Source organism: Camelus dromedarius, chromosome 9, assembly GCF_036321535.1.
Source record: "Camelus dromedarius isolate mCamDro1 chromosome 9, mCamDro1.pat, whole genome shotgun sequence".
Taxonomy (NCBI): domain Eukaryota; kingdom Metazoa; phylum Chordata; class Mammalia; order Artiodactyla; family Camelidae; genus Camelus; species Camelus dromedarius.
Window position 1 is genome coordinate 66,985,105 of NC_087444.1, and position 27,373 is coordinate 67,012,477.

A 27,373-nucleotide genomic window follows, 5' to 3' on the forward strand; every position below is an offset into this window, starting at 1 on the left:
AAGGCTTTTTGAAGCTCTTTTAGTTGCTGAGGACAAAGACCAAATGTGTATCTTATACCATAGAGCCCAAGAATCTTCCCCTGTGTGCATTTATTCCTCTCAGGAGACCTTTCATGGTGGTAAAAAATTATCCAGTTTCTGTAATACATATAGTGTGATATACTCTGTTTCTTACATACAAATACGACAAGCTTATCTTATATATATAGATGTATATAAAACATATAACAAGTCATCTAAAGACTCGTATGCTGAAGCATTGAGGAGTTACCAGACTTTCCAGATGATTCTGATCCATGTCAGTATCTGAGAATCATTGTGGTTCCCTGTTTCCATAGTCTCCTCCCTCTGCTTCCTGCATTATAGCTCAGTAATTTCTATGCATTTCTTCTCCATTTTTTCAGATTAAACAGATACACTTGAGAACTGTATGTTATTTACGACCAGATATGATTTTCACTTTAATGTTTCCATTTCTATTATAAAAGTTTAACTTTTCACAAGTGGGATGGGGGAAGAATATTTACCATTTCTTTTTCTTACAGATCTGGAATCAATGTGTGAAACCAAGTTACTGTCACTTAAGAAGGAAGTTTATGAAATAGAATCATGCCAGAGGGAGATAATGAGACTTACCAAGCATGGCCTTGAATACGCCAACTTTAGAGATGTTCTAGAATATAGAAGCCACTTTGAAAGACAACTGGGATATCAAAATGGGCATTTTGGCCAAGAGATATTCACTCATGAATACATGCCCACATTTATTCAACAGACATTCTTTACTCTACATCAAATAATTAACAAAGAAGAGAAACCCTATGAATGTAAGAAATGTGGAAAGGTCTTTAGTCAGAATTCACAGTTTCTTCAACATCAGAGAATTCATATTGGCGAAAAATCTTATGAATGTAAGGAGTGTGGGAAATTTTTTAGCTGTGGCTCACATGTTACTCGACATCTGAAAATTCATACTGGTGAAAAACCCTTTGAATGTAAAGAATGTGGAAAGGCCTTCAGTTGTAGCTCATACCTTTCTCAACATCAAAGAATTCATACTGGTAAGAAACCCTATGAATGTAAGGAATGCGGAAAGGCCTTTAGTTATTGCTCAAATCTTATTGACCATCAGAGAATTCACACTGGGGAGAAGCCTTACGAATGTAAAGTATGTGGGAAAGCCTTTACTAAGAGCTCACAACTTTTTCAACATGTGAGAATTCATACCGGTGAGAAACCCTATGAATGTAAGGAATGTGGGAAAGCTTTCACTCAGAGCTCAAAGCTTGTTCAACATCAGAGAATTCACACAGGTGAGAAACCCTATGAGTGCAAAGAATGTGGCAAAGCCTTTAGCAGTGGCTCAGCACTTACTAATCATCAGAGAATTCACACCGGGGAGAAACCCTATGATTGTAAGGAATGTGGGAAGGCCTTCACTCAGAGCTCACAGCTCCGTCAGCATCAGAGAATTCATGCTGGTGAGAAACCTTTTGAATGTCTTGAATGTGGGAAGGCCTTTACTCAGAACTCACAACTTTTTCAACATCAGAGAATCCATACAGATGAAAAACCATATGAATGTAATGAATGTGGAAAGGCCTTTAATAAATGCTCAAACCTTACTCGACATCTCAGAATTCATACTGGTGAAAAACCCTATAACTGTAAGGAATGTGGGAAGGCCTTTAGTAGTGGCTCAGACCTCATTCGTCATCAGGGAATTCATACTGATGAGTAGTAAAAGGTAAAGCTCTTGTCGCCTTCCTGATATTTTACACAAACAAAACTCATGCTTGATAGTTACCCTCTTTCACTATTTTTTGTTTCTTAATTTTATTTCTCTTTTTAATCCAGATATATTTTACTCAAAGTTGTGAATTCAGATTTTAAATTGACACTTGTCCACCCTTTTTCTCCAGCCCCCCAACTTGCTAATGGCAATTCAATAATTCTTTTCTTCCCTATTATTTCGTTCTACCTTCTGGGTGATATGTTATATTCCTGTTTATATTTGCTTGAGTTTCAGGGCTATTCTTTCTTCTCTGATCTATATATTTGTGCTTACACCAACATCATACTGTTTAAATTGCATGACCTTGTATTTTTTAATTCCTTATAGAATTATAACTCTGTTTTTGAAGTCTGTTAATTTTTTTTGTTTCATTTCACAAATTTGTATTTTCTTGTTGTAAAACAGAATATCAGAAAACAAGAAACTGAAAAGGCCAAGATTAATTGTAATCATACCAACTACAGACGACTACTCTCAAGTTGGTAGAGCAAGTCCTACCAGACTTTGTTTGGTTTTAAAGAAAATATACTCATGGTACTTATGTTGTACTTTCATCCGCTTTTATAGTGCCAGGAAGTATTATTGCCACTTCAGTAAATATAGATTTTTATTATTTTTATTGATACATTAAATGACTTTTAAAAATGACCTTATTTTTCATGTTATGTTTGCATCTAATTATTTGTCATTATATGCAGTGATTAATATGAACCAACATTTATCTTTGGATGCTTGTTTTTTTCCTTTTATAGCATCTATTTTAATTGCTGAAAGTATCCACATTTTCTCTTCATAAACTGTTTTGTTCCTTTTCATCAACCCTAACCACAGTCCTCATACTAGAAAGTAACTAACCACTGTTACCAATATTATTTATCCTTCTAGAATTGTTTTTATTTTTTACTTGTATATTTTAGTAACATTTTATTTTTTATGTCTTAGTACATATAATCCTGCCATATGTATTGGTTTGTTGTGAGGATGCCATGAATTAATAAAGTGCTTAGAACTATTCCTATCATGTAGTAAATGTTTAGTAAAAGTTGTCCACTATTATCATTGACACACATATTTTCATAATTGTCTTCATTATGTTTATGGAAAGGATTTTAACCATGTTGTTTACCTTTGTCTAAATCAAAGAATTCATAATGGAAAAAGAGAAATGGTAGTTAAGATAGGAAAGCTTTTCCCGTCACTCATTATTCAACATGGAATTTCAAAAGGGAAAGAAAAAGTATGTGTGGGTAGTCTACATTCAAACTTCACTTTTTATGCTGCACAAAGATTAATACCTGTCTGAAACCCTGTGGAGATAATGATGGGTAGTCGAAAGTACAGCTGTCAAATAAGCAGGAAGAGATGAGAATATTTTTCCTAGTCACTGGCTCCCCACAAAGCAAAAAATATACAGGCCACATTCTTTGACCAGAATGGAGGAGAGACAGTAACAAAAGGACAGCCAGCAAATATCTGAGTATTAATTCAGGGTCTTCTCTTGATTAACATGGGTTAAGGAACTAAATCCTTGACATACATGTTATTTAAATGTGAGTGAACATGAGAACACAAATGAAAAACCTGTCTGACTGGCAGCCAAAGTTGTATTGGAAGTTTTATAACCCAATATTCATGCATATATTAGAATACTAGAAAGATCATTAATAAAAATCAATATAGAACCCAAAGAGCTAAAACTAGCAAAAATAAATCTAAAACATGGATAGAGAAAGGCATTATTAGTTCTACAGAAATAAATGACAGAACAAAGTAAACAGTCTAGAAAACTTTATTATTTGAAAAAAGTAGACAAACTAGTGACTCAGGTGGGGAAGTACAGATGATAAATGAGCAGCACTGTGAATGAGAAATCAAAATAACTGCATATTTAAATTTAAAAGGTTATTTTTTTCGGTGATTAAAATGTTCTAGGATTAGTGGTGTAGGTTGCACAACCTTGTGAATATACTAAAAACTGCTGAACAGTAATACTTTTAAAAGATGATTCTTATGGTATATTAATTTTCTCTCAACCTGAAAACTCAAAAGTAAGTACTAGAGACACTTTTATAATAAATCTGGAAGAGCATGTGTGATTTTTATAAAGAAATTGGATTGGCTTGATATCAGAATTGACTAGAGAAGAAATGTAAAATCTTAATAGACGCCTCTCTGAAAGGAACATTTGAAAGTTAAACCAAAAAATACTTTAAATGTCACACAGCAACACTAAAGATACCAAGTTAGATATATTTATAGGTGAAACTGTGAAATGTTTCAGGAACTCTTCCAGGACGTAGGCTGAGGTAGCAAGTTATCTGTTTTTATGAATCTGTCATAATCCTGATGATAAAACTTGCTAGGAGAACGCAAACAGGCAATGTGTCCAGAATCAGATATGAAAATATGCAATGTTAAATATTAGCAAATCGAATCTAGTGATCTATTGAAATAAATATTTGTCACAATCTGAGTTTTGGAACAAAACATTAAAAAAATTTTTTTTTTGGTTGAAGTATAGTCAGTTTACAATGTGTCAATTTCTGGTGTACAGCATAATGTTTCAGTCATACATACACATACATATGTTCCTTTTCATTATAGGTGACGACAAGATACTGAATGTAGTTCCCTGTGCTGTACAGTAGAAAACTATTGTTTATCCTCTGTGCTGGTTTCTCTCACTTCTGTCTGCCAAGCAGCTGCTACTTTCTCTTCCGAGCCTCTGAATCTCCCTTCCTGTCCCAGCTGACCTCCCCGCTGGAGAGGGGGCTTCCCAGGGTGAGGGCACTTCTCCTCCTTTGTTGCTTCCTCCCCATGGGGGACAGGTCCTGTATCAATTTCTCTTTTCTTTTTTCTTTTTTTTCTCCTACCTGGTTTTATGAGGATTCTTTGTATTTCCAATGTAAGAGATACTCTGCCGAAGTTCAGTAGGTGTTCTGTGTGAATTGCTCCATATGCAGATGTAGTTTTTGATATGTTTGTGGGAAAGGGTGAGCTACGTGTCCTTCTACACCATCTTGGCAATCTCCGCACCTTGGAACAAAACACTTCTAATAAATCCTTATACAGATTTGCTACCCAATTTCTGAAACTTGGAAATCAAAATGATTTAGTGAACATAGTATTCCTTAGTATCTGAATTTGGGAAACAAATAGATTTGGATAGCAAGGGATTCTTGGAATACAGCACAAGCTAATTTACATAGAATTTCTAGAGTTTAAATAACTAAAGCACTATAAATGAAGATACATTATCAAGCCTCAAAAGCCTTCTATTATCAATATTTGACAGAATGAGATGTATTTAATAAATAAACTTGAGTAACCTACCTCCTGCAGCATCACTGCATTCATCCATTTATACCCTGTCTACTTCTCATTGAAGAGTCTTTAAATCATAGCCAACGAATCCAATCATTGCCATGCATTTTAGTATGCAGATGCAGTGGGAGGTGGTAAGGAAGGGGCTTGTTAAAACAGTCACAGAATTTCAACTTTCATCGCAATTAGAATATAGAATATGAAAGGTGTTCACTCCCATGCTAGCAAGAAAATCTGGACAAGATAAAAACCATACTTTCCTATGTGTGTAACGTAATGTGTATTTATGACTATAAACTTCCCTATAAGCTTTATTTCATCCCATTTATTTCTTATATTTTATTTTGATTATCATTTGGCTTAAATAATTTTATAAATTCAATTGTAAAATTTGTATTTGACCTACATTTAAAAAAAACTTTATTTTGACATAATTATAGATTCATATTAAGTTGCAAGTAAATGTATAGGGAAGTCTCATGTATTGCTTTACTCAGTTTCCCTCAAAGGCGATATTTTGTATAACTATAGTACAATAGCAAAATGGAGTAAGGTATGCAGCCTGGTTAACAGTATTGTACAATGTCAATTTCATAGTTTTGATATTGAACAGTATATGTCATTATTGGGGATAGGGTGAGAGGTTCACCTCTTCATATGCTATATTTGCAACTTCCAGTGAATCTGTAATCATGAAGAAATTAAAAGTTTTAAAAATAATTTTAAAAGTAAAATTAAAATGTAAGGGTAAATGCCAATTCCAGACCAATATAAAAGTCTTATTTTTTGTCCCGTTGATTACATTGTCATAGACTTGTAATCGATGGTACCGGAGGCTGAGTAATGCCGTCTTCAACATGTAGGCCTAAGGTGGCATCTCTCGTGCAAACAAAACAAAGCAAAACCAACAAAATGTTGAAAGCCGTTTAGGGGGAGGGTGGTTCGTCTATAGTTTCATTCCCTTGTACAAACACCTCCTACTCCCAGTTTCCAGCCTTGGCAGAGCAGCTCAGGCTTTCCATCCCTACACATCCCCACACAAGCAGTCACTGGCTCCTTCTTCCAGGCAGCCACCGCCTTCATCACAGTGGAGCAGAAGGTGCGAGTGTCAGGGCTGTTGCGTTGTGCGCAGCACCCCCTGGAGGATGGCCCTGTCAAGATGACACCGCCCCGCCGGACTGTGTCACAGCCTCAGAGCAGGATCCCTTGCGGCACAAAGGGACTTGAGCAGGCCAAGGGCGGTCTACGCGCACGCGCAGTGCTCAGTGCTCAGATCACGCCGCGTGAGCATCACCTGGGTAACGTCTACTCGGACAGGTTGGAAAAGTCCCCAGGTGTAATGCCCCACGTTTCTCAAGAAGAATCCTGGTGAGTGTCAGAAGTTTGAGCACCTAGATGTGGACAGATTGGAAGTGAACGAAGTCATCCTATGTTTTGAGAGATGGAGATTTGGTGATCGTAAATTTTAAGTTTTTCTTGACAGAAGTGATGGGATAGAAATCCTTGGCTTGAAGGATGACAGACTGAAAAATGAGATGTGGAGAACACTTCTTGGGAAACAGCCGCATGAGATACTCAGAAAGTGTATCTGAATGCTCCTTTTAATTCTAGTCCAGAGAGTCTTAGGCATCAATCCCAGCCTCTGCTGGATCACAGGATTTTGCTATGTTGGGCTCAACAGACCTTCAGCCTTGGCTTCCCCAAGACTTATCACCACGGCTTGAAGTTATTCGGGCCTGAAGCAGATCCTGGCAACAACCACGAAGCCCCTCCTGGAGGGATGATGGTTATAGCCGGCAGCAGATCAAATACCTGCCGCTGGTGGATCCCAGGTTGGCAGCATGGAGCCCCTGCCGCTCTGTACTCCTTTCCAGTAGAAAGTCAGGAGACTAGAAATGGTCCTAGGGCATCCTCGAGAGTGTTGGAGAAGAGTATGAACTGGGATCATCTGGGGGTAAGTTTCTAAGACTTTTTTTTTGTTTAATTGAAAGTTCTGCTTGCCACTTGGGTCTTTCAGGCTAAAAGAAACCCAAGGCCCACCCATCCAAGGTTATTGTATTAGAAATGGGAAACATTTCTTAGCTGGTGCACAGGCAGGGTATTGTAGTAATTAAGAACATGGACACTGGGGATGGGGAAAGTGGGGAGACACTGGTCAACGGGTACAAACTTCTAGCTATAAGAGAAACAAATTCTGGGGATCTAATACCGGATGGTGACTATAGTTAACAATACTGTATTGTATACTTGAAAGCTGCTAAGAGAGTAAACCTTAAATGCTCTTGCCACCCCAAAACAAAGTAATTATGTGAGGTGATGATGTGTTAATTAACTTTATTATAGTAATCATTTCACAATATATATATGTGAATCAGATTATCACATTGTCCACCTTAAACTTACACAATGTTATATGTCAATTATATCTTAAGAAATCTGTGAGGAAAAAAAAGTTTACTGGAATCAGATCTGCCTGGGATCAAATTCTTGTTTTACCACTTTGTACCTTTGTGATTTGGACAGTGTACCTATCTGTACCTCAGTTTACTTATCTCAAATATGAGGCTAATGATAGAATATACCTCATAGGGTTGCTGCAAAAAGTTAAAGAGTTAATATGTGTGGAATATTTAGAACACTGCCTGACATTATTTAATATTAGTCTTTACTGTTACTACAAGATGACTAAATTAAGGCCATCCAATGATGCAGCATTTTATCTGCTTGGTGAAACAACGGTTTATATATGAAATGAAGCATTTTTGTGATTGACGTCTACTGACACATTTTTTCCTCTTATACAATAACTCAAAATAGTACAGAATAAGTTAAAACATATTCCATATTTTAACCTAATCATCCCACATATGCAGTTAAGCTTATTCAATAACCATCACCTTTGGTGTTTCAAAGGCAAGATAATTATAATAATGCTCTTCAAAAAATGTTTTCACACTTACAGAGTGGTAAGAGAAAAGGCATCATAATGGAACCCTGGGGTACACAGGCATTTATGGCATGATGGGGAGAAATGACACTGGAGGAGACTCTTTACATTTTCACGAGAGGGTGTGATAGTTCCCAGGATTAACATTTTCAAAGTACTCAACAACCCAGCATTCCTTCCCAAATCCAATTAGTGTGGTGGGTGAATGGGATTCCTGAATCCAATGCACGAAATAGGGATTACATTCATTTAGACTGGATTATGTAAGTTAGATTGGATAAAATGTGGATTGGCTCAAATATCAAAGGTCAACTGTCATTGCAGTGTGATTGTGGATTAGGATAAAAAGCTTGTCTTCCCCCTCCAAGCTTCTAGACAGAACAGCAAGCAGGGCAGAGTCTGAGACTCCATAGATATTTGATATCACAAAGCAGATGAAACCAAGGTGAGTTTGTAGAATGGTTTTAACAGTTTGTTGGGTCTGGGTCTTCCAGATCAATAGTACCAGATTTATGAACTTATTTATTTATTGAATTTCTAACACACATCTTAGTGCCAGATATATCGACAATATTTGGTAAATGCTTTTGGAAAAATGGAAATAAATGTCTGAGCACCAATTAAGATGAAGTACTTTGAATGATAGAACAATTTCAGTCACACGGCCTGCACATAAGGAGTTTAAACTATATTGAGAGAGAAAGACATTTAAACTCTTTGATACAATGGGAAAATAGAGGCTGGGACTCAGCTAGAATTTGGCTCAAATTCTGATTCTAGTATAGAATGTATTAGTTATATATTCTGAAGCACTTTAAGTTTGCTCTGAAAGCCTCATTTTCCTTATCAGTAAAAAGAGAATAAAATTTGCCTTTTTATGTTTGTTATTAAGAAATAGTTTCTGTAAAGATACAGGCACCCCAATGTACATAGTGGAACTATATACAATAGCCAAGACATAGAAGCAACCGAAATGTCCATCAAAGATGACTGGATAAAGAAGTTGTGGTATAGTTATACAATGGAATACTACTCAACCACAGAAAAGAACAACATAATGCCATTTGCAGCAACATGGATGGACCTAGAGATTGTCATTCTAAGTGAAGGAAGACAGAAAGAGAAAGAAAAACACTATATGATATCACTTATATGTGGAATTTTTTAAAAAAAAGAAAAGGAAAAAGAGGATGCTAATGAACTCATCTGTAAAAGAAACAGACTCGCAGACATAGTAAACAATCCTATGGTTACCAGGGGAAAGGGGGTGGGAAGGGATCAATTTGGTAGTTTGAGATTTGCAAATGTTAACTACTAGATATAAAAATAGATAAAAACCAAATGTCTTCTGTGTAGCACAGGGAACTATATTCAATATCTTGTAATAACCTTTAATGAAAAAGAATATGAAAACAAGTCTAGGTATTTATATGTATGACTGGGACATTATGCTATACACCAGATATTGACACATTGTAACTGACTATATGTCAAAAAAATAAATAAAAAGAAAATTTGTTTCTGTAAAAACACAGCAGGGCTCTGAGAAAGGCAGTTTTATTTATTTATTTATTTATTTATTTATTTATTTATTTATTTATTTTTACTTTAAACAATTATTTATTTATATATGTATATAATATATATTTTTAATTGAAGTATAGTCAGTTTACAATGTTGTGTACAGCACAATGCTTCAGTCATACATGAACATACATATATTCATTTTCATACTCTTTTTCACCATAAGTTACTACAAGATATTGAATATAGTTCCCTGTGCTATACAGTATGAACTTGTTGTTTATCTATTTTATATTTCATGGCACTCTTAAGTAAGTTATTTATGGCTCTTTTGATTGAACCCAGTTAGCCATAATTCTCTAACTGTGCAGAATCATCTTTATCAATTATTATCACTTTGGACTTAATATTCAAGGAAGGCAAACAGAAAACAGCTTCATTTTTGTCTCTCATTGTCACTTTAAATATGCTCAAGTGGTGCTAGATCTTCCCTGATCCTGTTAACATTTAATTAGAAATCGTGATTTTTTTCATCACTCCTACTTACTACAAATGATTTCAGCTCAGTAATATAAATATCCAGTCTTCATGGTAGAATGAGAATGAAAACTTCTTCCTTTACTTTGATCTGTTTGCAGTTTATGGCAAATTGTATTTTCCAAAAATGACTATGACTATACTTTTGTTTCCACATGGTCTTCCAGAACCTTGCCACTTTCCCTTCGGGAAGTGGAGTCCATGTCCCTTCCCTTTGAATCTGGATGGGCCTTTTAAACTGTGAGCACAATGGAAATGATGCCATGTGATTCTGAGACTAGATATAAGAGGGGATACAGCTTCCATCTGGATCTTTCTTGGGACTCTTGCCTTTAGAACCTTGAGCAGCAATGTAAGAGTCTGAGGCTACTGTGCTGTTAAGAAGCTCGAACTACCCCACACAGAAAAACCACATGGAGAAACCCTGAGATTACTTGAAGTAAGAGATATCCAGCTAGTTCCCAATTGCTCCTGGAACTTCACACTGTTCCAGGTTCAGCGATCATGAAAAACCAGAGCCAGAACTGTACAGTTAGGCTGTTTCCGAATTCCTAATCCAGAGAAACCATGAAAGATAATAAATGATTGCTGTTGTTTGAAACCATTAAACTTGAAAGGCTGGGTATACAAACAGACAACGCCGGATCATATATGACAATGGAACTCTGTTCACAAACTCTGCGGCCACCAATTGGTTTCCAAACAGGAAATCAAACAGCAACCTTGGCAGCAATCAGCCCAGAACAGTCAGGATTTGGTCACTAAATGCCAGCTTCCCTATTTTTGACCTCTGCTTCCAACTCAGGACAACCGGGGAAAGCCAACTAGAACCCCCAAACCAATCACATAAGATGCACTGCTTGTAGGTGGCCCAGCTTCTCCATGGCAATAACCTCCAATCAGAACATACCTGAAACCTTCCTTTCTTCACTATAAAGCTTTGCCACTCCTCTGCCTTTGACTCTGCCAAACACAAGTAGTGGCTGTAGTATCAGTAATTTGAAACAACCTAATGACAAGATAAAAATTAATTACAAAAGTGGCATATAGAATTTACAAAATATTCTGGGAGGACACTTAAGTTCAATATATATTTGACTTAAAAAGTAGGTTAAGATGACGTAAATATATGAAATGATATAAGCTTAAATATAGCTATGTCTGAATGGGGAAATTACAGGGGTTTTGGGGTTGTTTTTGGTTTGGGTTTTTTTTTTTTTCTCACTTATTTATAATTGTAGACGGGAGGAGACACATGCCTGGTTTTGTATTTGTGTGTCCAGACTCCTCTCGCAGGATGTTCCCAGTTGCGACTCCGAGCTCACCTGTTGGCCTCGCCACGCCCCCATCGCGCCTTGGGGAGGGGCTTGGAGCGCGCCCCGCGCAGGGACTTCCGGGAGATGTGGTCCCGCCGTCCGGCCTCGGCGCCTCCTTGCGCCCGGGCATCGGCTGCTGGGCCTTCTGGGTCCGCCGCGCGGTTGGGCCTCGTTGGTTCCGTGAAACAGCGGCTCGTGAAGGCCCCGTGGCGGCCTGCATGCCCAAGACTCCCAGGCCTGTGGAGGTGAGTCCTCCAGTTTTACTGGCCAAAGGCGGCGGAAATAGCCAGGGGTCCCCGGATCGTGCGAAAGGGGAACGGGGAAAACCGAAGGTCTTGGGGGGGGGGGGGGTCGCGGGGTCTAAGGGGCGACGCAGGGGACATCTTGGTTTTATTGAAGTGAGGGTGGATGGCTGCGACTGTGTGTCTCCAGGCATCCTTGGGTTGAGGGGTTGGAGACAGGGGTCTTTGGATTTAGGGGACAGCCCACTCCAGGCATTTTGGTTTGGGAGGCTCCTGGGCATTGCAGCCCCAGGTTGCTGGGGAGAAGGCAATGAGGCAGGGTCCAGGGGTTTAGTGGGAGCTTCCGGGGCTGTATGTTCTTAGGTGTTTGTAGGGGCGGCTAGATCTGTGCAGTCTCAGGTTGGGGAGATGTGGGGAGAAGTTAGGAAGTGGGTGCTCCTGGGTTTGGGATGTAGTGGGGGTTTTGAGTCTTGGTCTTTAGGGTGACAGTGTGTTTTGGCTTCCCTGGATTTGGAGGTGTGACTTGGACTTTGAGGCGAGGGAACAGAGTCTTGTATCTCCACTTTTGTTGTAGACTCTCCTGTGAGACCACCTTCACCTCTGACTCAGAGGGCTTTTTCTATAAGTGAGCCAAGGGGTGTGTTATCAGAGCGGTGGGCAGATGGTCCTTGACACCAGGGTGGGCTGTTCCCCCAGCCAGGCCTGCTGTGAGTTGCCAAAGGACTGTCGCCACTTTGCATCTGAGAAACCCCAGAGCTCAAAGGGTCAGCAGCTTCTCTAAGCTCCCAGGTGCTGTGGAGTTAAATGACCTTCTCCTGGGAACTTGCCTCTGGGGTAGCAAAGCCAGGAATATCACTCCTATAATCACCTCCTTATCTGCAAAAGAGAATTCTCCATACTCTTGGCCAGTAAAGGCTGTAGGGGAGTGGTTTTTCCTTTGTCGTCTCAGTGGAAGTTAGAGTCCCAGGTGTTAAAGGTGGCGCTGTCCCAGTTGTGAATTTGGTATCACAGGTGACAGCTGTATCTCTGCAAAGCCCCTCTGAGTGCAGAGGTTGCAGGATGTGCATGCTCTGCGTTTTCCTTGGTCCTGTAGGTCAAGGTTGGCTCCTGACTCTTTTATTTTCCTTTAGGTATAAGAGTGGATCTGCAGAGATTGGGTGTGAGGATTTCTGGCATGTGACCCAGTCCTCACTGCTCCTGGTTCCCTATTCTGCCCTCTTTGGAATCTTCTGGCCCTGAGAGATCTGTGAAAAGAGGAGAAAATGGCACCTGAGTTCCTGGCAGCAAGACCCCCAGTGAGTGGGATTTAACCTTTTTTATGCAGTAATTTCTGTCCTGTTAGATGACGTGTTTATTCACTGCCTCAAAGCGCCTCAAAGCTCTAAGACAAACATGGAACTTGGGGAACTTGGTGCAGGTTTGGAAGACTCTAGAGGAAAGCCCACTCTCCCTCCTCAGTTTACCCCCTCTTTCCCCCATCATTGTATGCTCTTGGCACACCTTAACCTTTGCCCCTACTTTCCATTAATTTAGTCCACAAATGGTTTAGCCTTCCTTCCACATGCCCTGATGTGTGTTATGTGCATTGAGAAGTACTGTCTTTCCTCGGGGGCTTGTAGACCTTGTTGAGGGTTTGGGGTTTTTTTGGTTTGTTTTTGTTTGTTTGCTTGTTCTTCCCTTACTGCAGTGGATTTTAAAATGTCAGTGGAAATGGAGAGGATGTAGCTCAGTGGTAGAGTGCGTGCTTAGCATGCTCAAGGTCCTGGGTTCAATCCCTAGGACCTCCGTTAAAATAAATAAGTAATTAAATCAATATAATTATCTCCTCCCAAAAAACAAAAACAATAAAAAAAAGTCAGTGGTATTAAATTAACAAGAATTGCAAGAATAATACAACTAACACTTGTGTATCCTTCATTCATATCCATCAATTGTCAGCTTTTTGCCACAGTTACTTTACTTCCACCTCTATATGTATATTTGCCACTTTTGGAATCATTTGAGAGTAAGTTGCAGACATTATGTCTTTTAGCCCTAATTACTTCAGCATGCATCTCCTAAAAACAAGGACAGTCCCTTAAATAATCATAATATGATTCAGGAAATTTGGCATTGATACAGTACTATTGTCTAATGCCCAGCCTACAAGCAAAATTTGCCCGTTGTCCTAATAAGTTTCTTTAGGGCTTTTCTGCCTCTTTGTTACCTCTCTTTAGTCTTCTTTTTTTTCATCAATTTCATTTCATTGACCTGCAAATTCTGTAGTCTTCTTTAATCTGGGACACTTTCTCAGTGTTTGTTTGTTTTTATTGCTCTTTTGAAGATCAATACATTTACATATACATTTTTTAATGTTATTATTTTTATTTGAGGGGGGATTATTAGGTTTATTTTTTTTAATGGAATTACTGGGGATTGAACCTAGGACCTTGTGTCTGCTAGGCATGTGCTTTACCACTTGAGCTATATCCTCCCCTTACATAATGCATTTTTGAAGAGTACAGGCTAGTTATTTTGTAGAACGTTCCTTGAGTTGGATTTGTCTGTTGGTTCTTCATGATTAAATTCAGGTTATACACTTTTGGCAGGAAGAACACGGAAATGATGTGTCCTCAGTGTGTCATATCAGATGGCACATAATATTGATTTGTTTCATTATGATACCAACTTTGATCACTTAATTATCTCCACTGTAAATGTTCCATTTGGGAATCGGAGAGGAAAGGAACAGGTCTCTTAAGCTGGCTGTTACTATCGTGTGGAAGGCATGTCAAAGTGGGAGACAGAGAGGGAGTAGAATGTTATGTAGAAGACTATCACAGTGGTCCATGTAAGAGTTAATTGTGTCCCAGACCAGGGTGATGGCAGCGAAGAGGGAATGAAACAAAAATATTCAAGAGCTGTGTGGAAAGTAAAATCAATGAGATTCGGTCGTTAGTTGAGGGAGATGTCAGCTCTAGATTTCTGAGTTTTGTAACTACATGGATGGTGGTATGATTTTCTGAGATAGGAAGTAGAGGGGCCACCAGATTTTGGCAGGTGTGTGTGAAAATGAGGACTCAGAGAGTGTGTCAGAATCCCAGAAAGAAACATAACATACTCATAAGGAATGAGCAATGAAACTTCCCTGAAGGGACTATTTATAAGGGTTTCAGAGACCATTGTGGGATGGTTTCAACATCCCTGGATTAACAACATAATGGAGACTTTACCACCACAGGCTGGAATGGTTAGGAAAAAGAGCGGTTCCTGGAACCTGGTTTCTTCTTTGACCCTTTGGTTCTTTAGGAGTATGTTGTTTAACTTACACATATTTGTGAGTTTTCTAAATGTTTTCCCATTATTGATTTCTAATTTCATTCCATTGTGTTCAAAGAACATAAACTTTGCATTTTTTCTATAATTTTAAATTAATGAAGATTTATTTTATAGCCTAGCATATGTTCTATCCTGGAGAATGTTCCATGTACTTGAAAGTTCCAATATACTTGAAAAGACTATATGTTCTGTTGCTGGCTAGAGTGTTCAGTATGTGTTTGTTAGGTCTAGTTGGTTTATAGTTTTCTTCAAGTCTTCTAGGTCCTTGTTGATCTTCTGCTTAGTTGTTTTATCTGTTGTTGAAGCTGAGGTATCAAAGTCTCCAATTATTGGGTATCAAAGTCTCCAACTTTTATTATTGAATTATCTATTTCTCCCTTTGTTTCTGTCAGTTTTTGTTTCATGGATTGCAGTGCTCTGTTACTCAATGCATCTATCTTTATAAACATTATACCTTACTGACCCTTTCATCATTGTAAAATGTCCCACTTTATCTCTAGTAGCAGATTTTGTTTGAAGTATATTTTGTCTGATACTAGTATAGCCACCCCAGCTTGCTGTGATTACTGTTTGTGTGCTGTGAATATCTTTTTCCATCTTTTAACTTACAAACACTTTGTATGTTTGAATCTACAGTGTGTCTCCTGTAGATAGGGACTAGCTGACACATAATTGTTTCTTTAAATCTAGTCTGACAACTTTTACCTTTAGATTGGATTTTTAAAAACATGCACATTCAATGTTGATGTAGTTGGACTGACGTGTGTCATTTTACTTACATTTTCTATATGTCTCATGTCTTTTAGTTCTTCTATTCCTCTTTTAGTTTTCTCTGTATTAAGTGGATATTTTCTAAGGTAGCATTTTAGTTTCTTTAATTATTTTTTCATTATTTGGGTTCAGTTTTTGCTTGTTTTGAGGCTTCCCATATACATCTTATTCAAATCAGCTTTCAATTTATACTAGCTTAATTCTAGTGATACGTAGAAACCTTACTACTTAATAGCTCTATTTCCTTTTTCTCCCTTTTTTGTCTTGTTATTGTTATGTATGTTATATCTATTAATGTGACAAACCCGTCTGTAATAATTTACCCTCTGTAACAGTTTACTTTACCGTCTATAATAATTCCCTAACTCCAATATAGCTTAGCTCTTACTTTCTTTGTGCCATTATTGGCATGAAATGTATACACATGTTTTATTTCTAAGTTACAGGCCCAGCAACTCATTATATGCATGCTATTTAGTATGACTGCATTTTAAATCAGTTAAGAGAGGAAAGGAGAAAAATATGCTGTTAAAAATAATAATTTATATGTTTTTTTATTTAATTGAAGTATAGTTGATGTATAATGTCATGTGTTACAGGTGTACAATATAGTGATTCAGTTTTTAATGGTTATATTCCATTTATAGTTATTATAAAATATTGGCTATGTTTGCTGTGTTGTACAATATATTCTTTTCTTTTCTTTTTTTGCAGGGAGGCAGTAATTAGGTTTATTTATTTATTTATTTTTAACAGAGGTACTGGGGATTGAATCCAGGACCTTGTGATGCTAAGCATGCACTCTACCACTGAGCTCTACCCTCCCCGCCTTGTAGTTTATTTTAAACATAATAGTTTGTACCTCTTAATTCCCTGCCTGTATATTGCCCCTCCCCTTTACCTCTCCCCACTGGTAACCAGTAGTTTGTTCTCTATATCTGTGAGTCTGTTTCTGTTTTGTTATATTCACTAGCTTGTTGTAATTTTTGGATCCCACATACTTTCCTGGTAACTTGCATGCTTCAAATTTTTGTTGGAAAGTGGACATTTTAGATAATATATTGTAGCAACCCTGAGTACTGCTGTCCCCCTACCCACAACCAGGGCTTTTTATTTGCTTATTTATTTGTGACTAGTGACGTATGAGGCCCTTGAGTTATCATTTTGTTTCTCAATAAAGAACTACTGTCTTAACAACAGAATCAGGTGTTAGGAGTTAGGGAAAATTGTTCCTCACTGACTATTCCAATTCCATGATTTAAATTTCAGATTCTACTGAGAGAGCCAGTTGGCTGGTTATGTTGCAAGTCTGCTTTTATGTACGCAGATAGAATCAGGATTCCCGTTTTTTGGAGGAAAGAAGGTTTTGTTATGAGGGGATGGTCATTGTTGTCTTGGTAGGACTTTTCAGTGGGACAAGTCTTCCTTTTTAATTATAAAGTAGTGTTAGTTTGGCCCCATTATTATTATTATTATTATTTTTTAAGTGAAAGTAAGTTTATTTAGAGAGATACACACTCCATAGACAGAGTGCAGTCTGTCTCACCCAGAAAGGAAAGTGGCTCAGGGGATACACACTCCATAGGCAGAATGTGTGGCCCCATTATTACTGATTTGTTTCTTGTGGGTTTTGGAGTTAGTCCCACAGTCTGTTGTGAGGTCTGTTTGCATCAGTGGTGTTTTCACCTGGCTTCTACGTACCACCTTTAAGATGGTGCTGATTTGAGTCATCTGTACCCCTTTGGCTAAAGCTCAAGTGGGTAAATCCACTTTCCCCACCCTCAAATAGTCGTAATTTGCTTCTGTAGTGGCACTTAGTGATATGCTACCTTGGCATATGTTCTACTTAAATAACTTGGAACAAAGCATTGAGCAAAGGGTATAGAGTAACTGGGTTGTTTTTAAATTTATATGATATTTTAATGAACATAAAATTGTGTACACACTAATAAATAATTGTTTCCCTTTAAAAATTACCCAACTGGCAAACTCTCTGCACATTCTGCAAAACTGGCCTGTACTCTTCAAAAATGTTATGAAAGACAAAGAAAAGCCAAGGAACTTTCTAGGTTAAAGGACACTAAAGATACATGGCAACAAATTGCAGAAGTTGATCTTAAGCTGGGTCTTCTATTAGGGGGCAATATTTTATAAAGCACATCATTAGGACAACTGGAAATGGAATATTTTTGATTCATGAAGTGCTTTTTAAATATAATCTATGTGACATTTCTTTTTATTATGTGACATTGAAAAAATTGGATCATTGTACTGTGGTTATCTAAGAGAATAGCCTTATTTGTAGGAAATACACTCTGAAAGATTATGGGACAAGGGACATGATGAACATTTCCTCCTCTTAAATGGTTCAGAGACAAAATTGTGTGTATTTGTGTAGAGAGAGAACGAGAATGGTAAAGCAAATGTGCCAAAGTGTTTTTTTAAAAGGTGAATCTGAGTGAAGGGTATATGGGAGTTCTTTATACTATTCTTGTGACTTCTCTGTAAGTTGAAATTACTTTCAAATATGATTTTTAAGAAAACTATTTGAAAACAATAGTGCATTTTGTTGATAGACTACTATGCAACCATAATGAAGGAGGAAGAAGCCTTTTAAGTACTAATATAGAATGACCTGAATATATGTAGGAATTCTTGATTGTGCCAATGGTTACACAAATAGAGATGTTTGTCAAAACTCATCACACTGTACCCTTAAAATGGGAGCATTTTATTGTATGTAAAGTGTACCTCAAAGTTAATTTTAAAATACAACTCCAGATACTAATTACTAGATATAAAATAAATAAACAACAAGGCCCTACTGTAAGCACTGGGAACAATACCTTGTAATGGCCTATAATAAAAAAGAATATGAAAAGGAATGTATCTTTATAAATGAATCACTATGCTGTAAACCAGAAATGGACACATTATAAATTGACTATACTTCAATTTAAAAAAAAAATAAAAATACAACTCTATAGGGGGAAATATTGCAATCCAGTGTGCATAGTGTGCTATTGTTTTGTATGAAGAAGAGGGAAAAAAATGTGACTTTCCTGAACATATCCATATTTAAGGATGCATAGTAAGGATAGATACATAAAAGTATTTAACTTTTAACAAAAATGTTTAATGTTTAAACTTAAATGCGTATCACTAAGCTGAAAGAAGCCGGTTTGAAAAGGTTACATATTGTATGATTTCAACTACCTGACATTCTGGAAATGCCAAAACTATGGAAACGGTAAAAAGATCAGTGGTTGGCAGGGGAGAGAGAGATGAATTAGGCAGAGGATTTTTAGGGCAGTGAAATATTTTGTATGAATATATAATAGTGGATGCATGACACTATAAATATGTCCAAATCCAGACTGTACAACACCAAGAGCAAAAGAACTTGATATAAACTATGGACTTTGGGTGACTATAATGTGTCAATGTAGGTTCATCAGTTGTATGAAATGTACCATTCTGGTGGGGGATGTTGATAACGGGGGAGCTGATGCAATGTGAGAAAGGTTGTGGGGTCAGGGGTTATATGTGAAACCTCTGTACCTTCCCTTCAGTTTTGCTGTGAACCTGAAACTGCTCTAGAAAATGGGTAGGTGTTTTTGGTTGGTTTGTTTGTTTTAAGTGTAGCAGGGATTGTCTCCAGGGAGGAGAGGGAAACTTGTCACTATATGTACTTTTACACATGTAGACACATAGTATGTGTAATGCTTTTTCAAAAATAAAAAATAAAAATTCTTAGAAAAGAAAGGCTATTTGAACAAAAAAGGAATTTAGGAAAATGATAGTTTAGACTGCAAATTTACAAAAATGAAGAGTCTTTTTATATTAACCATAACTGAATTAGGAAATTAATGGGGGAGAACAGTTTCTATTCACAAAAGCAACAAAAATATCCAACACATTGCCTTGAACCTAAGAAAAAACATGTAAGATCTTTAAGAAGAATGTAACAAAACTCCCTAAGAGACAAGAACATTACCCATTGTTCTCAGATTTTGAGATGATTTAAAGTTCCAGGTGTCTTTGGAACAATATAAAATGGTTTTAAGCTAAGAATCATTACGGAAAAATTGATGTTCCAGAACTGACTGGAAAAATTCATGTGTATAACACACGTAAATTTTTATCAGTGCCAAGAATATACAGTTTGTAAAGTACATGAGCATTTAGTAAGTGCTTACGTTCATCACTGTCCATTTGTTGTGGATTTTAGATCTAGATAGCTTTTTTAAAATTTTTATTTTATTTATTTATTTTTAATGAAGGGACCGGGGATTGAACCCAGGAACTTGTGCATGCTAGGCATGCACTCTACCACTGAGCTGTACCCTCCCCAACCAGGTAATTTTTTGTACTGAGTTAGAAGTGCAAAAGAACAGTATAAAAGATAGTAATAGTAGTACAGTCTCGTTTATAAATCAAGAAGTGGTGGACTGTGTCAGGGACCTTTGGCATTTTTCAGAGTATTTACTTTTTAAAGGCTTTCATTATAAATTTTAATGAACACAAGGCAGTTAGATAATTTTTGGAAGTCTAGAAGAGACAGAAGAAACTCAATTCTACCAGTTTTCAATGAAAGAATAGAAAGTAGAAAGTGAAGTTCCCCCATTTCTCCAAAGGTAACCATTGTAAACAACTTGTTTCTTTCCAGAAATTTTTTTTTGCATTTGTTCCTAAACCCACACATAGGTGTACATACGGTTTTTGAAGTGAAAATATTAATAATCTGCAACTTGCATTTTTTTTGTGTAAACATTGTAACATGGATTTCTTTCTAAGGTTATCTTCTCTTTAAATTTATAATGTTATCTTCTCTTTAAAGAAAATTTTAAAACTGCATGTTATTGCATAACTTTGCTAATTAAAGGATTTAAGAATCACTGTAACTTTTTAAATTTTTGCAAAAATTTTTCAAGTGAGATGTAAATTGTGTACAATAAATTGCATAAATCTTAAGGTACAGCTTGATGAATTTAAACATACACATACACACAACAATGAAATCACCACCAAAAAATTATGCAGAATATTCTGTCACCTTACAGAGTTCCCTTTGTGCCCCTTCCCAGTCAGTTTCCACCATAAGCAACCACTGTTTCTGATTAATTTTGCCTATTCTAGAATTGTGTAAATACAGTTTGTACTCCCTTCACTCAGCATAATATTTCTGAGATCCATCCAACTGTCACCTTAACGTTTAGTTTTTCACTTCTTATTCCATAGTTTGTTTTAAAACAGAATAGCATAATATTTTGCTTGTTAAAAATAGTGGAATATAATTGGATATAAAGTTGAACATGAAATTATTCTGTGTCCAATTTCCCATCCAGTGCTTTGAGAATCATTTACACTTATGTAAAATAGTCATACTTTAAGAAAACTTACAAAAGTGAATCTTAACAGAGTTTGGCTGCTTTCTTTGTAAAGTTATACTAAAGTTGTCTGTCAGTATATACAAAACTGCCTTATTCTTCAGCAGATATTCAGTATTGTGTCGTCCAGTGTGAATACACTTTCATTGTCACAATTGTGACTACAATAAACATCTCTGCACTCATATCTTCATGCTCTTGTACAAGTCTTACATGTAGACTCGAAACTATGGGACCAAAGGTGTTCTGTATATTAAAAAACATTTTTTTAGTGATCTGAATTTTTTGTATTGAGGATTGACACATTATAAATTACACATATTTACAGTGTTCAATTTGGTATATTTTGACATTTTTATACACTCATGAAACCATCATCTCAGTCAAGATAATGAATGTATCGTATCACCCCCAAAAGTTTCCTTGTTCACTTTTGTAACCGCTGCTTCCTAACCCTCCCTGCCCCTTCAGTTTGATGGATACCGTCAAATTGCTCCCCCTAGAAGACTGTACCTACTTATGGTCTAACAGCATATGAGACTGATCGTTTTCCCACAGCCTCACTGGTGATAAGGTTTTCAGATTTTAAAACATTTACTGGTCTAATAGCAAAAAAGAGGAATTCAAGAATTTCACTGGTTTGCCTTTTGAGAATTGCGGATTTATATCCCAAAGTGGGAGAATTCCAGGAAAGCTTCACAGAAGAGGCAGCATTTGCTGCCCTGGGGCTTGATCAACCTGTGAAGCTACAGTCCTGATAAAGTCAGAGCTGGGTCCCCCTAGTGGGGTCATGTCTTATACACAGTGGGTGCTTAATAAATGGTTATCACCTTCATTGTGCTTTAGTTTAGTTAACTGTGCTCTCACTTAAATAGAGAAGCCCAGGACCCAGCCTGAAGTCTGGGCTGCTGGGACATATCTCCTGCTACAGGAACAAAGCAGCTGCCTGAGCATGAAGGCCACGGGACGCCCCCCACGAGTTCCACCTTTGGCGGAGACAACACCTCCTGAAACTCCCTCTGGATGTTCCAGGTGGAGTTTGGACAGGCTGCAGAGAGTTTCCCCCAGCAGAGCCACTGGGGCTCAGGGGATTCCCTTCCTAACAGGGAGGGCAAGATGTGGGAACATGTAGAAGCTGGAGCCACCTCAGAGTCCAAGGAGACAGGTGAGAGTTAAATCGTTACCGGGCACTTAGTAGGTATTCAGTAAATTTTTGGAAGAAGGGAGGTAAAATGTGTCTGGGTGGAAGGACCATCTGTAAAAGTAGAAACAGAAAAAGCTTTGTCGGGGAGGGCATGCCCGGTAACGGTAAACAAGGACCTGTGTTACCAGCTGAATACAACGTGCCCCCTTCTCCCTTCCTGCTAACTAAGACGCTCAGTGAGTCAGGTTCATTTTTCACTGCTTCTTTCTTCTTCCCCAGCACTGCCTTCTGAGGGCTCTGCCCTTCTTCAGGAAGAGGAGGAAATGCCCAAATTACAGGTAAGTTAGAATCCACCTTCTCTCCCTGGAAATATCACCGAAACACCTCCTGTTGATATTGGGGAAAGAGAGCAATATAATGCATATATTGTGCTGGCCCTGGGCTAGACATGTATTACTCCAGTTTCTCAAAAAATAGTTGTCTGAGCCCTGCTGGTAGGAGTGTAAAATGCTATAATATACTTTGGACAACAGTTTCAGAGTTTCTTATAAAATTAAGCACACACTTATTGACCCAGAAATCCCACTGTTAGTATTTACCCAGAAGAAACGAAAATATACATTCACCCAAAAATCTGAATGTCTGTTCATTAGCAGCTGTGTTCATAATAGCCTCACACTGAAAACAACCCAAATGTCCATCAGTTGATAAATGGATTAAAAAAAGTGTTAATCTGTATAATTAAGAACTACTCAGTAAAAAAAAAAAAAAAGGAACAAATTACTGATACTTATAATAGCATGAATAAATCCCAGAAGCATTATGCTGAGAGAAATAAGCCAGACACAAAAGTGCTATGTGTGTCCACTTTTATGAAATTCTAGAACAGGCTAAATTTACTTATAGTGACAGCAGATCAGTGGTTGTTGAGAGCAGGGATTGGGGGCCGGGATCAGCTGGGAACAGATAGGGCAAAGGAACTTTCTGGAGTGATGGAAATGATCTAGATCATGACTGGTATGAGTTACACAGGGATATTCTTTTGTCAAAACTCATCAACTGGTACACCTGAGAGCTTGTTTGGAGGTTCTAGCAGGGGAGCGCAGCTACTCATATACCCTTGACCGAGAAGAACGGTCCTCCTCTTCAGGGATGGTTGTTCTCTTTGACCGAGCTCGCAGCTTCAGGAAGGATGCGCATGGAGCCGTGAGGGAGGAAGGGGACATCCACCGAGACAGCCAGATCAGCCGAATCAACCCTGGCGTTCAGTGGGGTGACAGATGTCACAGCCAGATCGCCCTCATATCCTATCAACCGGTACACTTAAGATTCATGTAATTCACTGTATATTTAAACCTCAATTAGAAAAAAATTGTAAACAGAAACAACATTAAAAAAAAAACAAAACCCAACTCAATATTGAGGACATACCTATTTTAAGAGAAGAGGAAGGAGGATCAGAGAAGGTAATTCTTTTTTACCCAGAATCATCTGTTTGACCTCTTCAGCTTTGCAGAAAGCATCATAGAGGCTGGCTTGACATTCTCTTGCCCTCCGTGTGTTCCCATCATCCCCCCGTTGTGAGTTACCAGCCCTTTGTAAGCTCTCTTATCCTCATTCTTTATTTGACAGGCTTAATATTTGTGCTGAAAATCGGCCAGAGACCAGGCTGCTGGGGTTTGACACCTGTCTGTTGTCTGATCCTTGCTCCCTCCCCAGTTCCCCCTCAGAGCTGTTCTGTGCCTTCCCCTCTCTCTGCATGCTTCGAACGACCCCCTCCCCAGGAGAGAACCCCCTCTGCCCCACAGTGGTAGCCACTATTCTGACTTCTAGTATTGTAGGTTAATTCCACCTGATTTTGAACTTTTCAAGTAGAATCAAGTGTACCCACAGTAAATACTCTTTTGTGCCTGGCTTGTTTCAATATTATGACCTATCTTGTTGCATATATTTGTAATTTGTTCATTTTCATTTCTGTGTATCAGTAGTTTCTAAAACTTTTTGGTTTCAGGACGCTTTTACACATTTAAAAACAGCTTTTGTGATGTGGCTTATCCATATTACTATATTAGAAGTTCAAATGAACAAAAATTTAAAATGTCTATTAATCCATTCAAAAATCAATTAATCCATTACACGTTAATGTCAAATTTTCTGAAAAATACTTAATTTTAAAACAAAAAAAATTTAAAGAGAAGAATGGAAAAGTTTCACATTTTTGCTGATCTCTTTAATGTCTGACTTAATAGAAGCTGGAATGTCACCTGTTTCCACATTTTCTCTGTTGCAGGGTCATATGTCATATAAACATCTAAAAAGTTCCTCTGTATAGTTGTAATAGAATGAGAGTAAATAAATCCAACAATATCTTAGAATTATTGTGAAACTAATTATTTACTTTACAGACCCCCCCCTTCCCGCCTGACAGGGTCTTAGGGAACCTCAGGGGTCCCTGAACCACACTTTGAGAACTGCTGCTGAATATTGGTCCTTCATGTGACGGTTCACATGTCCTTTCTACTATGGGTGCGTGAGTGGGGATTTTGGGTCCGTAATAAACATTGTTAATACATAATCCTCTGAGGGAGGTTTCTTAGATGGCATTTCTCATTAACCAAAGAGTCCAGGTTATTGATTTATGTCTTGCTCCTTCCCACGCAACTGTCCACTCACTTTTCTTGCCAACTGGAATTCTCCACCTGCCTTCCCTCTTTGCACGTTTTAACCATCTCCCAGGGCTGAGACCTGGCTTTCTCCATGGTACCTGCCCTCATGGCCCCAGTCCACCCTGGATTCCTCCTTTTCTAGACCCTTCCCTGAGGAAATGTCAAGTTTATTCTAATTCATAGACTTGTGTGTGAACAGCACCGCTGGAACTGTGTAGCTTTTGGTGTACTTTGGTTGAAGTTTGAGTCTTGTCACCAAAGAAACTTTTAAGGACTGAAGAGTTTTTTAAAATGTGCCTCACTTATCTTTTCCATCTTCTGTGTGATATAATACAACCAGATGCATGGATGCATGCCTAAGTTAGGACCCTCAGGACCCGGGAACCTGCCAGAACCCCTTGCAGGTGTCAGAATTTACTGGTACTTGCCAGCTGCATTACTCTGTGGGAATGGGTATGTCTGAGGGTGACTGTGTTTGTTGTTTTAGGAGCTGGTGACATTCAAGGATGTGACTGTGGACTTTACCCAGGAAGAGTGGGAGCATCTGGACCCCTCTCAGAGGCACCTGTACAGTGAAGTGATGTTAGAGAACTATGGGAATCTCATCTCCGTGGGTGAGAACAGCATCTTCCTGAGCCCACCTGCTCTCTCAGTGGTACCGTGGTGTGGAGTAAATCCTAAGGGGATTTGTATTTGGAGGTCCACACATTCCATATCCCTTATGGTAGTAGGTATCAGATTTGAGAGTGCATAAAAATACCTGAGATGATGGTTAGAAATGCCAGTTCCTGTCCAAATTAGAGACTAAAGAGATAAGACAACTAAATGTGGTATGTTATCCTAGATAAGAAATACTGAAGAAAAGAGCACTAAAGGGGACATATTTGTGACAATTGGCATCGTTTGCAAATTAACTGTGGGCTAGATAGTAATACTGTGTCCATGTTAAGTTTCCTGATTTTGATGACTGTACTGCGGTTACGGAAAAGAATGCCCCTGTTCTTAGGAAATGTACACTGAAGAATTCAGTCAGAGACCCACAGGCCTGTAACTTTCTCTTAGATGGTTTAGAAAAGAACTGTGTGTGTGTGTGTGTGTGTGTGTGTGTGTGTGTGTGTGTGTGTGTGTGTAGAGAGAGAGAGAACATAAAGTAAATGGATCAAATATTAACAACTGGTGAGTATGGATTAGGGTTCCATGGGCCTTCTGTGTATTATTACTCTTGCCATTTTTCTCTAAAATAAAAGATTACCCAGAAAAACCTATATCCCTAGGTTCCATCACCAGGGCTACTGAGTCAGTGGATTTGGGATGGAGTCTGCATTTTTGACAAGTCTCTTCAAACCACACTTTGGGCAGTGCTTCTCCGGTGGACGCAGAATCATTACTGCCTGTTCAGCCCATGAGAGTTATTACAGGTGTATATGACCAGCGGGCCTCTTCACCAAAGTCCCCGGGAACTCCTAGAACTTTTGCTTTTAGGAAAAATACTTCTTTGTTCATTTGTTTCTGTGTGTGTGTGTGTATGTAAGTAAATGTGAATCGTAATATTCATGTGTAATGGTTTTATTCATCTTTCTCAGTCTTCCAAGGACCTTCATGAATACCAAGGGATACGATTTGCCTGGAGGGAGGGTCCTTGTCCACATCACAGTGCCCTAATCCACGTCTTTCCCCTCAAGCAGGACATCTGCTGTCCAAACCAGAAATGATTTCCCATTTTGAACAAGATGATGTGTGGTTGGAGTTAAAAATACCAAGAAGCTCCTATTCAGGTGAGAACCAGTCAGCCAGGAGTAAATGGCATTGATAGCCCTATGAATCCAGGAGGGCATGGGTAGCAATTTTAAAAATACATATTATTTTACATTTTATGCTGACAATGGAAAATGTTTATTTATTTGACTGGGGGTAAATATCTTTTTTAATAAAAGCATTAAATTCCCAGGCTCCTCAAATGCACTTGAAATCAGCCTTACCATCTTATTGGTTCTTCATTAAAGCTTTTGACAAATAGTCACTCCATATTTTTATGAAAGTCATGTTTTTAACTTTTTGATAATTTATGCTTTGACAGCCATAACCCACATGTAGCTCACAGAATTTGACTTGGTGTTTCTAGTAACATGTAGTTTCCTTGATTAAGGAAAAGATCCCCAGTATCTTCCCCTTCCCCTTCCCCTTTCTTTCTTTTTTTTTTTTTTTTTCACTTTTCTTTGTTTTGGGTTTTTTTTTTCATTTTTTTTGTTTGTTTGTTTGTTTTTATTCTTTCTCATTTCTTCTCTTTCCCCTTGAAGCAAAAATGAAAAACAGTGTCAGGAGGACAGAGACCAGCAGCCCAACACTCTCCAGTCAGCGAAGTTTCTTTACCTTACCAGTACTGCCTGAGTGTGGCCAGA

The 27,373-nt window shown here is 38.0% G+C and overlaps 2 protein-coding genes across 18 annotated transcripts in view; both read left to right on the plus strand.

Moving 5' to 3' along the window:
- ZNF383 (zinc finger protein 383) overlaps nt 1-27,373 on the plus strand; it is a 49,536-nt gene that overhangs the window by 16,702 nt on the left and 5,461 nt on the right. For 15 of the 16 annotated variants that reach the window (XM_064489624.1, XM_064489631.1, XM_064489623.1 and 12 more), the window contains one exon: nt 546-2,443. In XM_064489624.1, coding sequence (XP_064345694.1) covers nt 546-1,741 — 1,196 coding nt within the window. In that variant the 3' untranslated portion in view covers nt 1,742-2,443. Of the gene's footprint in view, nt 1-545; nt 2,444-27,373 lie in introns of those variants that run through there. The other variant, XM_064489638.1, reaches the window with a different exon arrangement.
- On the plus strand, nt 6,893-26,674 carry LOC105096958 (zinc finger protein 624). 2 transcript variants are annotated; one of them, XM_064489654.1, is made up of 5 exons: nt 6,893-7,073; nt 11,411-11,688; nt 12,816-12,980; nt 22,096-22,329; nt 22,588-22,646. In XM_064489654.1, exons 1-3 carry the CDS (start codon nt 6,900-6,902, stop codon nt 12,922-12,924), a joined length of 561 nt encoding a protein of 186 aa, XP_064345724.1. In that variant the 5' UTR covers nt 6,893-6,899; the 3' UTR covers nt 12,925-12,980; nt 22,096-22,329; nt 22,588-22,646. The 2 variants fall into 2 exon arrangements, with proteins under 2 accessions (XP_064345724.1, XP_064345725.1); XM_064489655.1 differs by lacking the exon at nt 6,893-7,073 and adding an exon at nt 25,462-26,674 and having other exon boundaries at nt 11,530-11,688.